The sequence below is a fragment of the Coloeus monedula genome, assembly GCF_965178545.1.
Source record: "Coloeus monedula genome assembly, contig: HAP1_SCAFFOLD_80, whole genome shotgun sequence".
Lineage (NCBI taxonomy): Eukaryota > Metazoa > Chordata > Aves > Passeriformes > Corvidae > Coloeus > Coloeus monedula.
In genome coordinates, this window is record NW_028120818.1 from 103,417 (window position 1) to 121,291 (window position 17,875).

The window sequence follows — 17,875 nt, forward strand, 5'->3', positions numbered from 1 at the left end:
GGGACTGAGTCTGATGTGAACAACACCAAAGCCCCGAGAGGGTCATTAAAATCCTTGTGTTGCTGCTGTGCTGCTGAGCTGGGCTGGGCTCCTGGCACAGAGGGAACTCTCAAGCTCCTGGCAACCAAGGAGAGCTTCAAAGAGGCAGCTCTGCTGAGGAGCAGCTCCTCTGCCAGCCCAGCAGGGCTGAGGGCACTGCCTGCAGGTACCTGGGAGGAGTGAGCAGAGAGCTGGCTAAAGCAGCTGGGAGGGCAGCTCTGAACTCATTCCTGGAGAAACCTTCCCAGCGTGGGACACAGTGAGTCTCTGGCTGCAGGGATCCTCTAGAGCTGGCCCATGGCACGGCTGCCATGGCTGTGAGGATGGCTCTGCTGCCGTTCCTGCCTTGGGGGAGGATGTGCTGCAGAGCGGGGCTGCCCTGGGCACCGTCAGAGGGACAGGGCAGGATGGCTCCTGCTGCCAGGGCCGGCTGCAGGCTGTGAAGGTGGGCAGCAGCCAGGGGTGCCCAGGGCTGTCCTGCAGAGCAGCTCCTGCAGCCCTGAGGGCTCTTTGCCAGGCCAGGGCATCTGCCACCTGCCAGGGGCAGCTCTCAGCCTGCCTGGCAGCTCCCCATGGGCGGTGCAGGGGAGCTGTGGCTGCAAGGAGTGACTCCTGCAGGGCAGGTCCTGCTGCTGTGGAGAGGCTGCTGTGGGGGCCAGGGCTGCTCAGAGCTCCAGCTCATTCCTGAGGGGATTTTCATGAGCACATTCAGGGCAGGAGATTCCTGCTTGAGTCTCTGCTTTCCTCAGTTTGTGCTCCCACTTTTCCCAGGCTCAGCTTGGTGGGAATGGAAACTCAGCTGTGCAGGTGGAGCAGGGGCTGAGGCTCTTAAACCATCCCACTGAGGATTCCTGGGAGCCTCAGCAAGTGCCTGCACCTCCGCGGCCTCCAGATCCAGCCAGCATCACCTTTCCATGGTGCCCAGGCCCGGGGGAGCTGCTCTTTAATCCCCGCAGCCCCGAGCGGCTGCCGGGCAGGGCTGGCCCAGGGGCTGGGCTGGGCTCCGGCAGCAGCGGCAGGGACGGAGCCCGGGCCGCAGGAGCAGCTCCCGGCTGGGACAGCTCCAGCAGCAGAGCCGTGGGCAGGGAGGGAGGGAGGCAGCGCTGAGGGCAGCCCTGCTGAGGGGAGCTGTGGCAGCTGCCGGGCCTGCCCTGCAGTGCAGACACCGCGCTGAGCAGCGCAGCCCCGGTATCCCCTCGCAGCCAGCACAGCCCTCAGCCCGGGGGCTCGGGGCCCTCAGCCCGGGGGCTCGGGGCCCTCGGTGCCCTCCTGGGCCGGCAGAGCAGCACCAGAGATGAAGGGCATCTCTGCGGCCGCGGGCCCGTTCCTGCTGCCCGGGGCCTGAGGGCGACTGTCCTGCCCTGGTGCTGCCCGGGAGGGGCTGGGCAGCGCTGCGCAGGGAAAGGCTTTTCCTCAGGGCCCGGCTCTCTCTCCTTGCCCTGCTCAGCTGCTCCTGGCGCTGCTCAGGGGCTCTCTGGGAATGGCAGCTCCAGCTGCAGGCTCAGGCCCAGCCCTGGGGCTCCTCCTGTGCAGGCTGAGCACAGCAATGGGGTGTCCCAGCTCCCTGTGCCCCGGGAGCTCTGGGCACGCCGGGCTGGGAGGCTGGCAATGAGCCGGCTCTCCTCCAGCAGGGCCATGGACAGGACCCTCGCTGTGCCCTCGGGATGCCATCCCAGCTGTGAGCTGCCTTCCAGGGGACACTGGGGCCGGGAGTGTCCTTGGCCAGCAGTGGGGCTGAGACTCTGAGAAAGGCTGAGCCACTTTGCTCTGCTGTGGGTCCCTCTGCTCTCAGCTGTGCCAGGCTGATTTTCAGGGGAACACAGTGACTGCCCTCGATCTCAGGAGGGGCAGCTGGGGACAGATGGGGCGACAGAGCAGCTCCCCTCACCCTTCTCTGAGTTACAGCCAATGCTCTTGCCTTGCACAGCTCTCTCTGCTCTCCCTGGGCACAGCAGGAAACCCTCTCAAAGTGCCTTTGGCCGTCACCGTTCCTTAGCCCTGGCACAGGAGATGCTGCCCAGCTCCTCTGCCTCAGGAGCACTTTGGGCTGATGGAGTCCAGCCCCAGGACCGGCCCCTGTCCCCATTCCCATGTCCCCGCTGAAGCAGAGCAGAGCTGACTCCTCGCTGTCCATGGGCACAGCCCCTGCTCGTCACAGCAATGGGGCCAGATCCCAGCAGAGCTCCAGGCACGGGGCTGAGGGAAGGGCTCTGAGAAAAGGAAAACTGGGGGGCAGGGCCAGGAGAAAGGGCTTGGACATTGCTCAGCAAAGTCTCCCTTGACTCCTCACTGTCTCGTCCTTCAACAGCACTCCATGGCCAGAGGCTCAAAATGTGCAACAGCAGCTCCATCAGCCCCTTCCTCCTGCTGGCATTGGCAGACACGCGGCAGCTGCAGCTCCTGCACTTCTGCCTCTTCCTGGGCATCTCCCTGGCTGCCCTCCTGGGCAGCGGCCTCATCATCAGCGCCGGAGCCTGCGGCCAGCACCTGCACAGCCCCATGTTCTTCTTCCTGCTCAGCCTGGCCCTCACCGACCTGGGCTCCATCTGCACCACTGTCCCCAAGGCCATGCACAATTCCCTCTGGGGCACCAGCCACATCTCCTACTCAGCATGTGCTGCTCACGTGTTTTTCTTTCTCTTCTTCCTCTCAGCAGAGGATTTCCTCCTCACCATCATGTGCTACGAGCGCTACGTGTCCATCTGCAAAGCCCTGCACTACGGGACCCTCCTGGGCAGCAGAGCTTGTGCCCACATGGCAGCAGCTGCCTGGGCCAGTGCCTTTCTCTACGCTCTCCTGCACACGGCCAATACATTTTCCCTGCCCCTGGGCCAGGGCAATGCCCTGGACCAGTTCTTCTGTGAAATCCCACACATCCTCAAGCTCTCCTGCTCCAAATCCCACCTCAGGGAACTTGGGCTCATCGCTGTCAGTGGCTGTTTGCTCTTTGGCTGTTTTGTGTTCATTGTTTTCTCCTATGTGCAGATCTTCAGGGCTGTGCTGAGGATCCCCTCTGAGCAGGGCCGGCACAAAGCCTTTTCCACGTGCCTCCCTCACCTGGCCGTGCTCTCTCTGTTCCTCAGCACTGTTATGTTTGCCCACCTGAAGCCCCCCTCCATCTCCTCCCATCCCTGGATGTGGCCCTGTCAGTTCTGTACTCGGTGGTGCCTCCAGCCCTGAACCCCCTCATCTACAGCCTGAGGAACCAGGAGCTCAGGGATGCCCTGAGGAAAGTGAGGACTGGATACTTTTCACAAGTTAAAATCTTTCTATTTCCTTCTGCCATGCGAGGAAAATTATGACTAGGATGCTTCTCAGAAGCAATAAACTCTCTCTTTTCTGCTCCAGAACCTTCAGAATTTAACTCTTTACAATCTTGGCCTCTTTTTCCTCTTTGTCCATATTTTCATTGGTGCTTTTTCTTATTCTTTTTCTGGTGTTATTCTGCTTCTTATAAAGTACTGTAGTACTACTCCTTGCATTTCTGCATGAACATCTACCTTTCTTTTGAAACACAAAGACTTTCAGGAGGCTTCTTCCCTGTGCATTTGAATCAAAACAAGGGGCTGTCCTGACCTTTGTGTCCAAGGTTTGTTCCTCAGCCCTTCTCTGGCTCTGCAGGGGCAGTGCCTGTGGGCAGAGCTGGAGGGAAGAGACTCCCAGCACAGCAGCACGGCCAGGGACAATGGCCCAGCCTCTTCCCACCTCTGCTCTTCCCAGCTCCACACTCCCTTTCCCAGCCCTTCTGAGGGTGCAAGGCCGGAGTGCTCGGGCAGCTCGGTCACTGTCCTGCTGCGTGTCCGTGCTGTGAGCACAGGCAGGGACAGGCCACGGGCACTGCTGGGACACAGCCGGGCTCCAGCACAGCAGCTCCATCAGCAAAGGGCATCTCCTGGGGGCAGGGCAGGAAGGCTTCGCTCTCCTCCAGAGCTGCTGTCAGGAATGTGCCCCAGGAATGCCCTGGCAAAGCAAACCCCAGAGCCCAGGGGCAGGGGGGAGTGTGCAGGGGGGGCAGGCAGCAGTGTCCTGGCACTGCCAGAGCTCCTGGGATGGACCTGAGGGAGCAGCAGAGCAGGACCTGGGCTGTGCCTTTGTTCCGGGCACAGCCTGGGAAGGTGCCCAGGGCAAGTGTCCCACACCAGCCCCTGCCACCAGCAATCCCAGCACTGGCCTCTGCCCTCCCCTGCAGGAGGTTGTTTGTCCCTGCACGGAGGGACACCAAGTGACCAGGCCAGCAGTCCGTGTTTGCTGTGTCCTGAGGAGCCTTCAGCAGTGCATCGAGTGGGTGTGGGGAGATGAACCCGAGTGAGCACAAACACCATCAGCAGCACTCGGGGCTGGCACAATTCCAGGGGCACAAACTGTGCCCTGAGGCCACTTCACTGCCAGAGTAATGTCCTCTGGGAAAGCACCTGAATTCTTTGCTGTGCTGAGAACTGCATGGAGAGAAATGTCCAGGGCAGGGAGGCTCCAGGGAAAGTGCTCAGTACAGCCAAGGGCTGCACAGAGAGACACCGGAGTGGTGGGTCTGTGGGGAGAAATCACAGCTGCCTCCCTTGGGAATCGCCCCCAGGACCTGGACAGGCTGTGCTGTGTTCTGGGCACTGACCTGGAACCGAGGGATGTGGAAAAGGCCTCTGGTGTCAGGGACGTTGGGAAGGCTGGGCAGGCACTGGCATTTGTCCCTCAGGGATTCCATGAGGGTCCTGCCAAGATGAGCTCTGCTCCTCCTTGGAGCCCTTCATGGGCATAGAGGGCTGAGAGACCTTTCCAGGACAGGCTCAGGCCAAGGAGCCCTTGAGTCTCTCAGCCCCCCGTCGGTGCCTGCTGGAATTCAATCCCCCTCCCCATCCCGCAGCAGCCCCGCATTTCCCTCCTCCAGCCTTGCTCTCCAGCACAGCCACGGGGGCTCTTCGGGCTCTCGGCTTTTCCTGCAGCCACCGAGGCCAGCTGAGCTCTGCCTTCCCCACACTCAGCCCTGCCCAGCGCAGGCAATGCCCAGAAATTCCCTGTGTGTCCCTGGCCTCGCTGTCAGCCCCGGCAGCGGCAGATGACAGAATGTAACCCCTGTAACAGCTTGTTTGCCAACACCAACCTCTGCAGAAAATCCAGTGCCATGGGGAGCTTCAGTCAACAATTTGACAAAAATCTGGGAACACGTGTGGGAAGGAAATAGCACCCAGGGCACCTGGACAGGGATGGAAGGAGAATATTCCTTACCATGGACACATCAGAACAATAGTGCTGAGAATTGTAACATTTCCAAAGCGGATCTGGAAATTACCTCAGGAAATATTGATCAGCTGACAGATTGCACTGATACCCCCTGGGGCTGTCAAATTCCAGCAGTATGGAATGGCCCTCAGACAGGACACTGGGAATGTTTTCAGCCAGTTCAGGGGTGTCTGGGCTGGGCAGGGAGCCCAGGCCTCCCACAGGACCCCTTAGAGGTGGGTATAAAATATCCAGATTTAACAAGGTCAAGGCCAAAGGATGCCAGGACCAAGGAAAAGTGGGATTGCCCTGGGACAGACACTTGAGCTGTTTGGAATGCTGAGGTCCAGCGGCTCCTGGCTGTGGCCCAGGCTCTGAGGCTGGGCTGTGTTTGTAGAAATGATTCTGCCTTTCTCAGGGACACCTGGGCTGAGCCAACAAACAAGGAGCCTTGGAGAGGCACAGAGTGTCAGCAGGACACGGTCAGATCCTTAGGAGCCCCAGGATGGGTGGGAAGGGATGGAATTTGGAGCACACGTTTGCCCCTGGGAGAATCAGGAGCACCACGGACACTGGGGGTATGAACGTTCCGTCCCTCGTGCAAGGAGTCACCACCGGGAACCCGACTGTGGGGAAAGGTTAAAGGGGATGGAACTGGGAAACATCCCAGTGCGGGAACTCCAGCGGGATGGATTTTAGAATCCATCTCTGCTCCGCAAAGATCTGCCTTTAGGAACAGACCAGCCCCACACCATTGGGCTCTGCAAATGGGAACTTCAGTGAATGCAGCTCCTTTGGGGTTTGCTGAAACAAAGGAACAATTGCCAGCCCCAGCTAAAATGACCTTCCAGAGCAGATTGGCTTTAGCCCCATTGCTGCTACATGGACAGGGAGTGTGTGGATTCTTGAACTGAAACAGCAACACTTGTTGTGTGCACATTCCAAATGTGATGCTGGGTTGGATGATCAGGTAGAGAGGATAAAATTGGTTGCTGCATCCAGCAGGGAATTAAGGGGAGGGTTAGAGAGTAACTGTTTGGATAAAATATTTAGAGGACTTGGATTTTCCCTGACTGATGGTTGGCCTCACTTTTGCAAAGTCTAACTGGGATCACAGCACTACTTGTGCTTATGACACTTGCTTTGAGCTGTGTAAAGAACATGGTTGTGAAAGCAGCTGAGGAACTCGTGGGATGTGAGTAAAGGAGCAGAGTGAGGCTTCTGAAGGCTTGAAGGGAAGAGAAGCTTCACAGCCCTCCAAGGGGGGGAAATTTGCCAGATGAAAAACCGTTTGCACCTGGTGGGTTCATACAATGCTTCTTCTCCAAAAGCCACTGGCCATGGACCCGCCCAAGGCTGATTCTGTGGGCAGCAACCAGCCCAGGTGTGCCAACTTTCACCAGTTCACCGGGCAGTCAGGGCTGGCTTTGGGGTCAGCGACCACCAGGGACCCCCAAGGAGACCCCCAGGGCAGAAGAAGGGATGTGCAAAGGGGTGGGGGAAATCTGCAATGATTTTGGGGCAATGATGATCGTGTGTGTGTTTCTGGTGGGACAATCTGGGAATGTGTCTGTGAAGCACAGTCTGCAAACAGGAACATTCCTGAACTCGGCACCCACGGCTTTGGGAGGGGCTCTCCCCTCGTGCATCCGGCCCAATAAAGAATGCTGCTGCTTCGTGCTGCGCTGGTGCTGAGGAGGTTTTGTTTCACTGAAGTTTTGGGAACACCTCTGTGCCTGTGTCACAGACCCCCAGAGCAGCTGTGATGTCAGGAAGGGGCTGTGTGACATCACAGAGTTGGCTGTGACATCACAGGGTGGCTGTATGACATCATAGAGTCTACTGTGACATCATGGAGCACCTTTGTGACATCACAGAGTGGTTCTGTGGCATCACAGAGTGGTGCTGTGGCATCACAGATTGGGCTATGACATCACAGGGCAGAGGTCAGATATCATCTAGCAGACTGACATAACAGAGCACTTGTGACATCACAAAGCAGGTTGTGACATCACAGGGTGCTGGTGTGACATCACAGAGTGGTCGTGTGACATCCCAGAACAGGCTGTGACATCACAGGGCGGCTGTATGACATCAGAGAGTCAGCTGTGACATCACAGAGCAGCTGTGTGATATCACAGAGAGGACTGTGACATCACAGGTGGTGTGACATCACAGAGTGGCTATGACATCACAGGGTTGCTATGTGACATCATAGAGTGAGCTGTGACATCGCAGATAAGGCTGTGATATCACTGGGCAGAGGTCTGACATCATAGAGGAGACTATGAAATCACTGAGTGGTTGAGAATGTCCAACACCAAAGCTTCGAGCCAACAACAGCTCCTGGAGGGGATTCTGCCCCCTCTGCCTGTCCTGGGAGCCCAAGGGCAACGCCCCGGGCACAACAGCCCAGAGTGCTGGAGCACAGTGTCCCTGCGCCAGGCCGTGTTCCCTGGCTGTCCCCTGTCCCTCGGCTGTCCCCTGTCCCTCGGCTCTCTGGGGCCGGGGGTGGCAGCAGCCCTGGGGGAGAACAACCCTGAGCCCCGGCTGGGCCAGTTCCACCAGTTCCACCCGGGGTGGGGCCCAGGTCACTCCCAGCATGGGCCCTGGGGCTCCCAGTCACCCCCAGTATGATCCCAGTCACTTTCAGTTACACTCAGTATGATCCCAGTCACTCCCAGGATGATCCCACTATGATCCCACCATGGTCCCAGGTGTTCCCATTCACCCGTCTGTGCCCCCCAGATTTCTTCTGCAGCCCCCCCGTCAGAGTGGGGGGTGGGGGCCGAGTGCTGGTGCCCCCCTGCCTGCAGCAGATCCAGCGGTGAGGGGAGTTCAGGGGTCCCTCAGCATTTGGGGTCCCCTGGGATTTGGGGTGAACCCCCCGGGCCCCCCAGGATCTCCCTGAACACGCTGACGCTGCCCGTGCGCAGCGAGAAGGTTCATACCCGGCACGGGGTCCCCAGCTCTGTCACCGGCATCGCCCAGGTACCCCAAAACCTCCCGGGAATCCCCAACACCCCCCCCGGGGAACCCCAACCTCTCCTGGGACCCCGAAAATATCCCCGGGACCCTCCAAAAACTCCCCAGGACCGCAAAGCCCCATACAGACCCCCCAAAACCCTCTCAGGACACCAAAATTCCCACAGGACCTCCCAACACCCCCCGGACCCTCTTGAGAAAGTTTATACCTGGCACGGGGTCCCCATCTCCATCACCGGCAGGGACCCCAAAACAGCCTTGGGACACCCAAATATTCCCCTTGTGATCGCCCAAACCCCCACTTTGAGACCCCTGAAAACTCCCCTCGGGAACCCCAAAAAACACCGGGACGCCAAAAACCCCCGGGACCCACAAAACCCCCCCAGGAGCCCCTCGCGAATGTTCAGACCCAGCACGGGGTCCCCATCGCCATCATCGGCACCACCCAGGTACCCCCAAACCCTGCCGGGACCCCCAAACCCTGCCGGGACCCCCAACTCCCCCCGGGGCTCCGCTGCCGGAATCAACGGGAGTGGTGTTGCCCTTTTAACGGGAGTTACAGTGGGCACCGACTTTACCGGGGCATCTTAAAGCGCCGATGGTAGAGCGAACCCCAACATTTCACCCGGGGGGCACTCTCCCGTTTGCTGCACTCGGGGGAGCCCCGAACGGCGACGGCTCCTGGGCTGAGCCCCGCACTCAGCCGGGGCTGGGGAGGGAACGGGGAGGGCTCGGACGGGCTTTGGGGTGCTGGGCTTAACTGGGGGACCCCACTGGAAGCCCTTTGCCGCTGTCCCACCTGCCCGGATCCCCCCTCTCGCACCCCTTTGCCGCTGTTGCCCCAAAGCTCCGCTGCCCCAGCTCGCTCTGGGGTGACCCAGCCCTTTCCCATCGTGGCCCGGCCCGGCCCCGCTGCCCCGAGAGCTCCCGGGCCGCGGCCGCAGGCACGGAGGAAGGGCAGGAGGAGGAGGAGGCGGGCCAGAGGAGGAGGAAGAGGAGGCACGGGGGGAAGAAGGAGGAGCCGGAGCAGGCGGAGGAGGCTCCAGGTGCGGGCAGCGCTCTCTGGATCCGCAGCCGCTCGGGCCGGGAGCATCGCCCGCCCCGCATCCCGCAGGTGCCCGGGGAGGGGGAGCTCGGCCCAAACATGCCGGGCGGTGTTTTTGGAGAGGGGAGGGATATTTGGAGCTCGCAGGGAATCGATTTGGGGCTCGCTGTTTCATGCTGTCTGTCGGGGCGGGCGGCGCGATGTTTGGAGCTTGCGGGACTCCAAAGGCGAGCCGCAGATGCCCCGGCGGGGGCGGATATCGGGGGGTCCCGGGAGGTGTTTTTGGGGGTGGCGGTGGCGGCAGAGCCCCGGCGGGGGCGGGGGGATGCGGGTCCCCCCGCGGTGGGGGTTGGGCTTCCCGGGCCGGGCCCTCCGAGCTCTGCCGGGGCCCCGTGGGGACGGCGCGGGGCCGGCGGGGGCGGGGGGACACCGGTTTTGGGGAGCCCCGGGAGAGCCGCGGCTTCCCTAAGCGGGACCCCGGAGAGAGGAGAGCCCCAGAAGGCCAAAGCGGGGAGCCCGAGAGGGGGGACCCCTGGGATTGGCGGGACCCCGGCGGGGGGGTCTGGGGGCTGCAGGGGCGGCACGGCCGGGAAAGGGGCTCGGGGGTCCCGGGGCCGGGAAAGGGGCTCGGGGGTCCCGGGGCTGGAAAGGGGCTCGGGGGTGCCGGGGCTGGAAAGGGGCTCGGGGGTCCCGGGGCTGGAAAGGGGCTCAGGGGTCCCGGGGCTGGGAAAGGGGCTCGGGGGTCCCGGGGCCGGAAAGGGGCTCGGGGGTCCCGGGGCTGGGAAATGGCTGCTCCCAGTATGAGCGCAGTTCCCTCCCCGAGTGGTTTCAGTTTCCTCATCAGTCCCAGTATGAGCCCAGTCAGGCCCAGTATGATCCTGGTCACTTCCCCTCACTCCCTGCAGAATCCCTGTTACTCCCAGTATGAACCCAGTCACTCCCAGTCACTCCCCATTATGATGCAATTTGCCCCCAGCACAGTCTCAGTTGCTCCCAGTTCTTCCCACTTTTGTCCAGTGTGTTCCCAGTTCTCGCAGTTGCCCCAGGATAGTCCCAGTCACTCCCAGTATGATGCCAGTCTCTCCCAGCAGGGCCCCAGTCACTCACAATTGCTCCCAGTTTCCCCCAGCATGGTCCCAGTTTTCCCCAGCACATTCCCAGTCACACCCAGTGTGGTCCCAGTCACCACCCGCATGGTCTCAGGCACTCCCAGTATATCCCAGTTGCCCTGAATATTCTTGTGGTCATTCCCAGGCACTCCCAGTTACCTCAGCATGGATCAGTTGCCCCCAGATTTATCCCAGTCACTGCCAGTACATCCCAGTTGTCACCAGCATGCATCCTATCATTCCCAGTTCCTCCCAGTGCATCCCCAGTAGGCTCTCAGCATGGGCCTGGTCGCTCCCAGTAACCCCCATTGACACCCACTATAATCCCAGGATGATCCCAGTCACCCCCAGTATGATGCCAGTGGCCCCCACTGTGATCCCAGTTGCTCCCTGTCAATGCCAGCATGAGCCCAGTAGCCTCCATTATGATCCTCGTGACTCCCTGTCTCTCCCAGTATATCCCAGTCACCCCCAGCATGCTCCCACTCCTTCCCAATTCTTCCCAGCTGCTTTCAGCACGATTCCAGTTGCTCACAGCCACTCCCAGTCAATCCCAGTATGATTCCAGTCACCCTCAGTATGATGCCAGTCTCACCCAGCATGGACCCACTGTGATACCGGTATGATCCCAGTTGCCCCCAGCATAGTTCCAGTTGTTCCCAGTTCCTCCCAGTATGATCCCAGTTGCCCCTTGAATAGTCCCAGATATGCCCAGTTGCCCCCAGCATAGATCCAGTTGCTCCCAGGTGCATCCAGCGTGGTCTCATTTCCCCCCAGCATGATCCCAGCTGTTCCCAGTGTGGTTCCAGTCACCCCCAGTATGGTTACAGACACTCCCAGTATATCCCAGTTGCCCTCAGCATGCTTGTAGTCATTCCCAGGCACTCCCAGTTGCTCCAGTAAGGTTCCAGTTACCGCAGAATGATCCCAGTCTTTCCCAGTTACTTCCAGGGTCTTCCAGCATGATCCCAGTTTCTTGCAGTTGCCCAAAGTGTGGTCCCAGTTGCTCCCAGTATGATGCCAGTTGTGGTCTCAGTCCCCTCAGCGTGGTTCCAGTACCTTCCAGTTGATCCCAGTTACTCCCAATGTGTCCACATTTTCCTCCCAGCATGGGCCCAGCAGCTCCCAGTAACCCCCAGTCAGGTTCCATTCACACCCACTGTAATCCCAGTGGCTCCCAGCATGATCCCAGTAGGACCCGTAGTCACTGCCAGTATGGTTCCAGTCACTTCCAGTATGGTCCCAGTGTCCCCAAATGTGATCCCAGCTGCTCCCTCTCAATGCCAGTATGATCCCAGTTGCACCCAATCACCCCCAGTATGATCCCAGTCACTCCAGGTACTCCCAGTATTATTCCAGTCATGCCCAGAGTGCCTCCCTGTCACTCCCAGTGTGGGCCCAGTTGCTCCCAGTATGAATCCAGTCACTCCAAGTTCCTCCAAATACGATCCCATTTGCTCCCAGCATGGTCTCTGTTGCTCCCAGTCACCTCCAGTATGGTTCCAGTCATGTCCAGCACCTTTCCAGTCCCTTGCAGTCTGATTCCAGTATGATCACAGTCCCTCTCAGATACTCCCAGTATCATCCCAGTCAGTTCCAGTAGGATCCCAGTATGACCCCAGCATGGGCACAGCTGCTCCCATTATCTTCCAGTGTGGTTCCAGTTGAACCCAGTTGCCCCCAGTTCAGACCCAGTCACTCCCCAGATGAGGTTGAGCGCTCCCTGAATTCACAGCCCCCCACCCGTGGGATCATCGCCCCCCATCCCGCAGGTGCCCGGGGAGGGGGAGCTCGGCCCAGATATCCCGGGGGGTTCCCTGGGTTGGGTTTTTTGGGGGGATGTTTGGAGAATGAAGAACTCCAAAGCTGAGCAGAAAATGCCCCTTGTGAGGACATTGGGGTCCCCAGGAGGTGTTTCTGGGGGTCCCGGTGGCGGTGCCAGCAGAGCCCTGGCAGCGGGCAGGGGGATGTGGGGTACGCCCCGTGGTGGGGGTTGGGTCTGCCCGGGTCAGGCACGGCCACCTCCAGCCCGGAGCCAGGGGGCTGCGGGACCCCTTGGGAGAGCCGGAGGGGGAACCTCGGGAGCCCCAGAGTGGGACGAGCAGAGAGGGGCAGTACCGGGAGCAGGGGAGCCCCGGCAGTCTGGAGGAGCGAACCCCTGTGACCCCCAGGGCCCCAAAGTGGGGAGCCCAGAGAGGGGGGAGCGCCGCCATTCGCGGGACCCTCAACAGCCTGGAGAGGGGCAGGGGGGACTCCTTGGACCCCCTGCACCCCGAAGCAGAGAATAAGGGGAGAAGGGACCTGGGGACCCCATAACCCCCAGCGTCCCTAAGTGGGGAGACCAAAGGGGGGAGCTTTTGGATTCCTGGACTCCCAGCAGCCTGGGGAGGGGGGAGACCAAGGAGAGAGGAGGACTCCCAATGAAAGAGGGACCCCAGCAGCTGGGACAGAGGGGACCCCCAAAGACAAAGGGGAGAGACCAGAGACAGGGAACTCCTGAGAGGCTTTTTCAGAGCAGATTTTTATGGACACACAGTGCCCAGTGACTTCTAGAGATGGACTTGGGCAGAGGGACCTTAAACTCAATGTGCTCATCCCTTGTTTTCCCCAAACCAGGATTTCCCATTCCCAGCCCTTGGCCAGATGAAGGAGGAGGCTGTGAGGAAGAGGAAAATGCCCCGGGAGCCCGAGGCAGGTGAGGAGGAAGTCAGTGCCCCTTTCCCCTCTCTCCTGCTCCATCTCCCAGCCCAGCATCGCCCCCGGCTGCAGGACAACCCCGCTGCCGACGCCGTCCTGCCGGGGACGGACTGGGGGGATCTCCTTCCCCTTCCCTGTGGCCCGGAGGCAAATCCCATCCTCTCCTTGTCCTTCCTCCCCAGACAAGGAGCTGAGCACGGAGCCCAGGGAGGACAAATCCCCGCGGCAGAACCTGGTGGAAGAGGCCGTTTTGAGCGGCTCCACGGCGCTGGAATCCAATGGGGAGGAAAAGCCCCGGAGATTCTGCAGGAGGAGGGGCTGCAAACGCAGCCCAGGGTGCTCTGAGGAGGAAAGACCCACCCTGTGCCGGGAAGGCGGCCGGAGATGCAGCCAGAGGTCAGAGCTGGTGGTTCATGAGCAGCTTCACAATGGGGAGAAGCTCCACACGTGTGGGGAATGTGGGAAGAGCTTCAGCCGGAGCTCCCACCTGATCCGCCACCAGATGATCCACACAGGGGAGAGGCCCTACGAGTGTGGGGAATGTGGGAAGAGGTTTCACACCAGCTCCCATCTCCTCCGGCACCAGCGGATTCACACGGATGAGAGGCCCTTCCGCTGCCCCGAATGCAGGGAGGGCTTCAAACGAAACTCCCACCTCATCAGGCACCAGCGCATCCACACCGGGGAGAGGCCCTACGAGTGTCCCCAGTGCGGGAAGAGCTTCTCACAGAGCTCTACCTTGGCCAAACACCAACGGAGGCACCGCTAAGGGAAGCCCTGCGAGTGCCCCGACTGTGGCAAGAGCTTTGTCCTCTGCTCCAACTCCATCTCCCATCAGAGGAGCCACGTTTGGCAGAGCCCTGGTGACCCACATTCCCTGTGATCCAGGTTGGGAAGAGCCCTGGCTGGTGCTCTCCACGTTCTCCTGGATCCCCGTAGGCACCTGGGTGAACGCAGGGGCAGGAACATCCATCGGGACTCAGATCAACATTGGAGATTCAATGGGAAGAGCTGATTTTTGACCTTTACACCCTAAATTTTTCATCTACTCTGTACAATTGTTTCTTCTGGTGGTATCAAGCAACCCTGGATGATCTTGGAGATCTTCTGCAGCCTAAGTAATTTCTGTGTTAATCCCATTGAAACAGTAAAAATTGGCATAAAAATAAATTAAACAAAGAGGTCTAAAGCGGTGCCATTTTACCAGAATTTGGGGGTGAATTTGGGGTTCAGGGGAATATTCGGGATGTCGGGTGGAGTCGCGGGAGACAAGCACTCAAGGCATGATGTTCAGCAAGTCTCGATTTATTTTTCAAAACTACACTTACTTATAGTACCTTTAATTAGCTCATACATATTGCAAAAGTCGAGCTCCTCATTGGTGGGAGCTATTCCGTGGGATCTGCAAACACGGTGGTCTTATCTTTCTCTTCCATATGGTTTCTGTCTTCTTTCTTATCTGAATGCACATTCTGTTATCTATGCAACTTCTTGCTCAAGGACTCAGTGTCTGCATCTTTTCTAAGCCTCCTGTGTTATCATGACCTTTGCTTTTTAGCCATTCTTCAGAAAGACTCTCAACACTTCCCCTGTTTTCTTTTTGCATGATCATAGTCATATTGACTGACTTCGAAATTAAATTTTTTACACATGACATTATACAGCTAAGCATAAGTAAACCAAGCAAAACAATTATTAGCAACAGCATTAAGGATTTAATCACACTTTTCATCCATCCTTCTAAGCCCATCCACTCTGTAAGTCCTTCTAATCCGAAAAATCCGGAGTCCTTTTTTATTTTTTGGGAGTGTTCAATCAAATTCTTAATTTCGGCGTGGATGGACTTAGAATGATCCTCAAGATCCATACAGCACATTCCTTCAAAGTCTTCACAGCCATGGCCGTGGGCTAAGAGTAGAAAATCTATAGCTGCTCTATTCTGAAGCAGGGCATGTTGGACTGAACTCAGATCTTCTGCAAGTTCAGACAACACTCGGCTGGTACCGTTTGCCTGTTTAACTACCTAACATGCCAGTTTTTCTAAGTGACGATGGGCTCGTGCCGCAGCTGCACCAGGAACAAAAAGGGAGGTAAAAAGCACTTCTGATTTGCTCCATAGCGTGAGGTCATCCTGACATTCAGGTGTTATAGTTTCTGTTAAAGACCTCCGCCATCGTGTTCGGTGTGTAGCATTAGGATGGTGCTGTGGAAGTGCAAGACTCAGTTGGCCAAAGGTACAGGGCCCACCTACAGGCCTGGATGGAATACCTGACCAGGCACGATTCCCACAAATTAGGAAAAACCCTCTGGGTAACTTTCGAGGGAAAAACGTTCCAGGGGCTGCAAGAGATCGATTTCTCACGGTAACGTTGCACCATTCTAAATCCCACTGTGAAGCATTGCCAATAGGATAAATCAAGGTGGGGTTGGATTCATTCAGTCGACAGCCATTAAGGCTGCCCTCTTGGCATAAATCACGTGAACTATTAATATAAATACAGGCTGTAGCGTTAAGAGAATCAACTAGTTCTATCTCTTGTGGCTCAGGGCCCACCGGGAGTTTATCATCCCAGCTATCATACTCTTGTAGGCCAGTGGTAATATTCATTGTGGATTTTAATGGTCTAATAATTTTGAACTGGTTCTGGGTCTCGATTACGAAGTTACGCCATGTATTATCTGTTAGTGGTACTCCAACTAAGCATGTCAAAAATGGGGTCCTGGGTGTGGCTAAGGAGGCACAGAATGTTGTGGTGTTCAATTCACGTGCCAAGGAGACCCAGATATTATCTCTAGGGTCAAACACTTTAGGAGGATAGGAAAGGGGGTGACCCATTACTGAGCCTGCGATTAGCAGCACGATGCTTAAACCGCCGGCAAACATGATCCCACTTTCTTGGGTCAACTTGCCACTGAATGGGAACCCCGATATTTGGTTGGCACGAGGATTGCAAAACTACAGAGTAGCTATCGGCTAAGATCTTTTTTGCTAAATGCTGTACTGACCACGCTAATTCTCTTAGCCGCAGATCTTCAAGATTTTCAACTAATTGCAAACTGTCAATGATATTTTTGCCTGTGAGTTGTACTAATGCTCCTTGAGCTGTCTCACGGTGCCAGTGAAAACTGCAAGACTGACACCAAAACCCTTCTGATAGATGTTGCTGGTGGACCCACCACTGTAAATTACAGCCTCCGCAAAGCAATTTTACCCACGCCTTATGATTATTACAATTACATGCAAAGCAACTAGACTGGCAAAAGCGCAAAAAGTGTCTCTGCAAATGTGGGAGGAGATAACCCTCTATCTCCTGTTCAGAGTCCACAAGGAAGGTAATGCAAAACCGCTGCTCAACTTCCTGCAGGATCTGTGATATTTTCCTCTGTACCCTTCTTTTCTTCCTCTGTTGTGGGTTGCTCATCAGTGACAACAGGCTTAGTCCATTTGGCCGGAACCCATAGGGGACCTGTCGGAGTGGACACACATAAGTAACCTCTTCCCCAGTACAAGGTTTTTACAGGATCCTGCCAAAGTCCCGTCTTGGGGTCTTTGTAGCGCACCCAAGGCATGGGCGTCGGGGGTTGAGGATAGGTTCCAAGGTGATGGACTCTGCCTGATGCAGCAGGAGACAACGCTTCCGTGGGCGGGAGGTGAGATCAATAGTGAGTAAGGTCAGAGATCCAGTAGAGCCAGGACTTGGCTGACACCTAGGTGCATCACAAACAGGTGGAATGCTTGAAGCCAGATGTGGTAATGGTACTAGTTGTGCTAACTTTTGTCCTGCCGGGATCTTAACGGGAGGATAATCGGTATGTGCTAAAATAAAAATTTCTCCAGCGGAGTCAGCATCAACAAGACCAGTCTCTACTAGGAGTCCCATTGTAATTGCAGATGAACGACTTACAATAAGTTCTCCCATAGCTTGGCCATTAATGTACACAGGTCCGATGACACCAGTGGGAATGCGATGGATTTCTGATGTTAGCAACTCGGTATCTACTGAGGCTGCCAGGTCCAGGCCGAGACTTCCGCTTGTCGCTGGGCGGGGACAGGTAGAGGTGCTGGAGCGGTTACTTGTGTCGTCGCGCGGCCGCTGTTCGCGCTGGGTCGCTAAATTCTTGCGGCTGTACATTCCTGACGAATATGACTGGGTGTCTCACAGCGATAACACTTCATGGGGCCACCTGGAGCTGGGCGGGGACGTGCTGCTGCCGCTTGGAGAGGAGCAAGGGCTGCCATAACCTGATTTTGAGAGCTAATAGCCTGTTCTTTAAACCCTTCATCTAATTTTGCTAAGGCTTGTGCTAAGAATAGTTGCGAGCCAGTGGGCATGGTCGCAGCTTTCTCTAAAAGTTGCTGGACAGTCCAATCCCCTGGGGTGGAAGTAATAAGAGCACGGGTGGCTTGGTTGCCATTTTGTAAAAGGCATTGCTTAAGTAACGGGTCATGCATATGCTCTTGAACCCCAGCTTTTGAGATGGCTTCCATAACTTTGTCAACAAAAGAGCCTAAAGATTCCTCTCTGCCTTGCTTAATGTTCATATACATAGGGATCCCACCCGGGGCTCGGACTTTATCCATAGCTTTCTTAGCAACTGCCATAGCTTCCCGCAATTTAGCAGGGCCTAGTGCAGCCTGAGCCTCAACCCTCATATGTTGACCTTGTCCTAGAAGTTCATCTACAGTGATATCTGCTAACGGATCTCCCTGGGGTCTAGCGAGATCTGCACTAACAGCTGCCTCCTCCCTCCAGCGAGCCTCAAAAAGCAGTCGCTGATGCGGGGT

The 17,875-nt window shown here is 57.4% G+C and overlaps 1 protein-coding gene across 1 annotated transcript; it reads left to right on the top strand.

Moving 5' to 3' along the window:
- Positions 1 to 2,370: 2,370 nt before the first annotated feature.
- On the top strand, positions 2,371 to 3,219 carry LOC309585594 (olfactory receptor 14J1-like; the record flags this gene model as incomplete). Its single annotated transcript, XM_082303539.1, has 1 exon — positions 2,371 to 3,219. The coding sequence occupies one exon, from the start codon at positions 2,371 to 2,373 to the stop codon at positions 3,217 to 3,219; it is 849 nt and encodes a 282-aa protein (XP_082159665.1).
- Between the last annotated feature and the right edge of the window lie 14,656 nt (positions 3,220 to 17,875).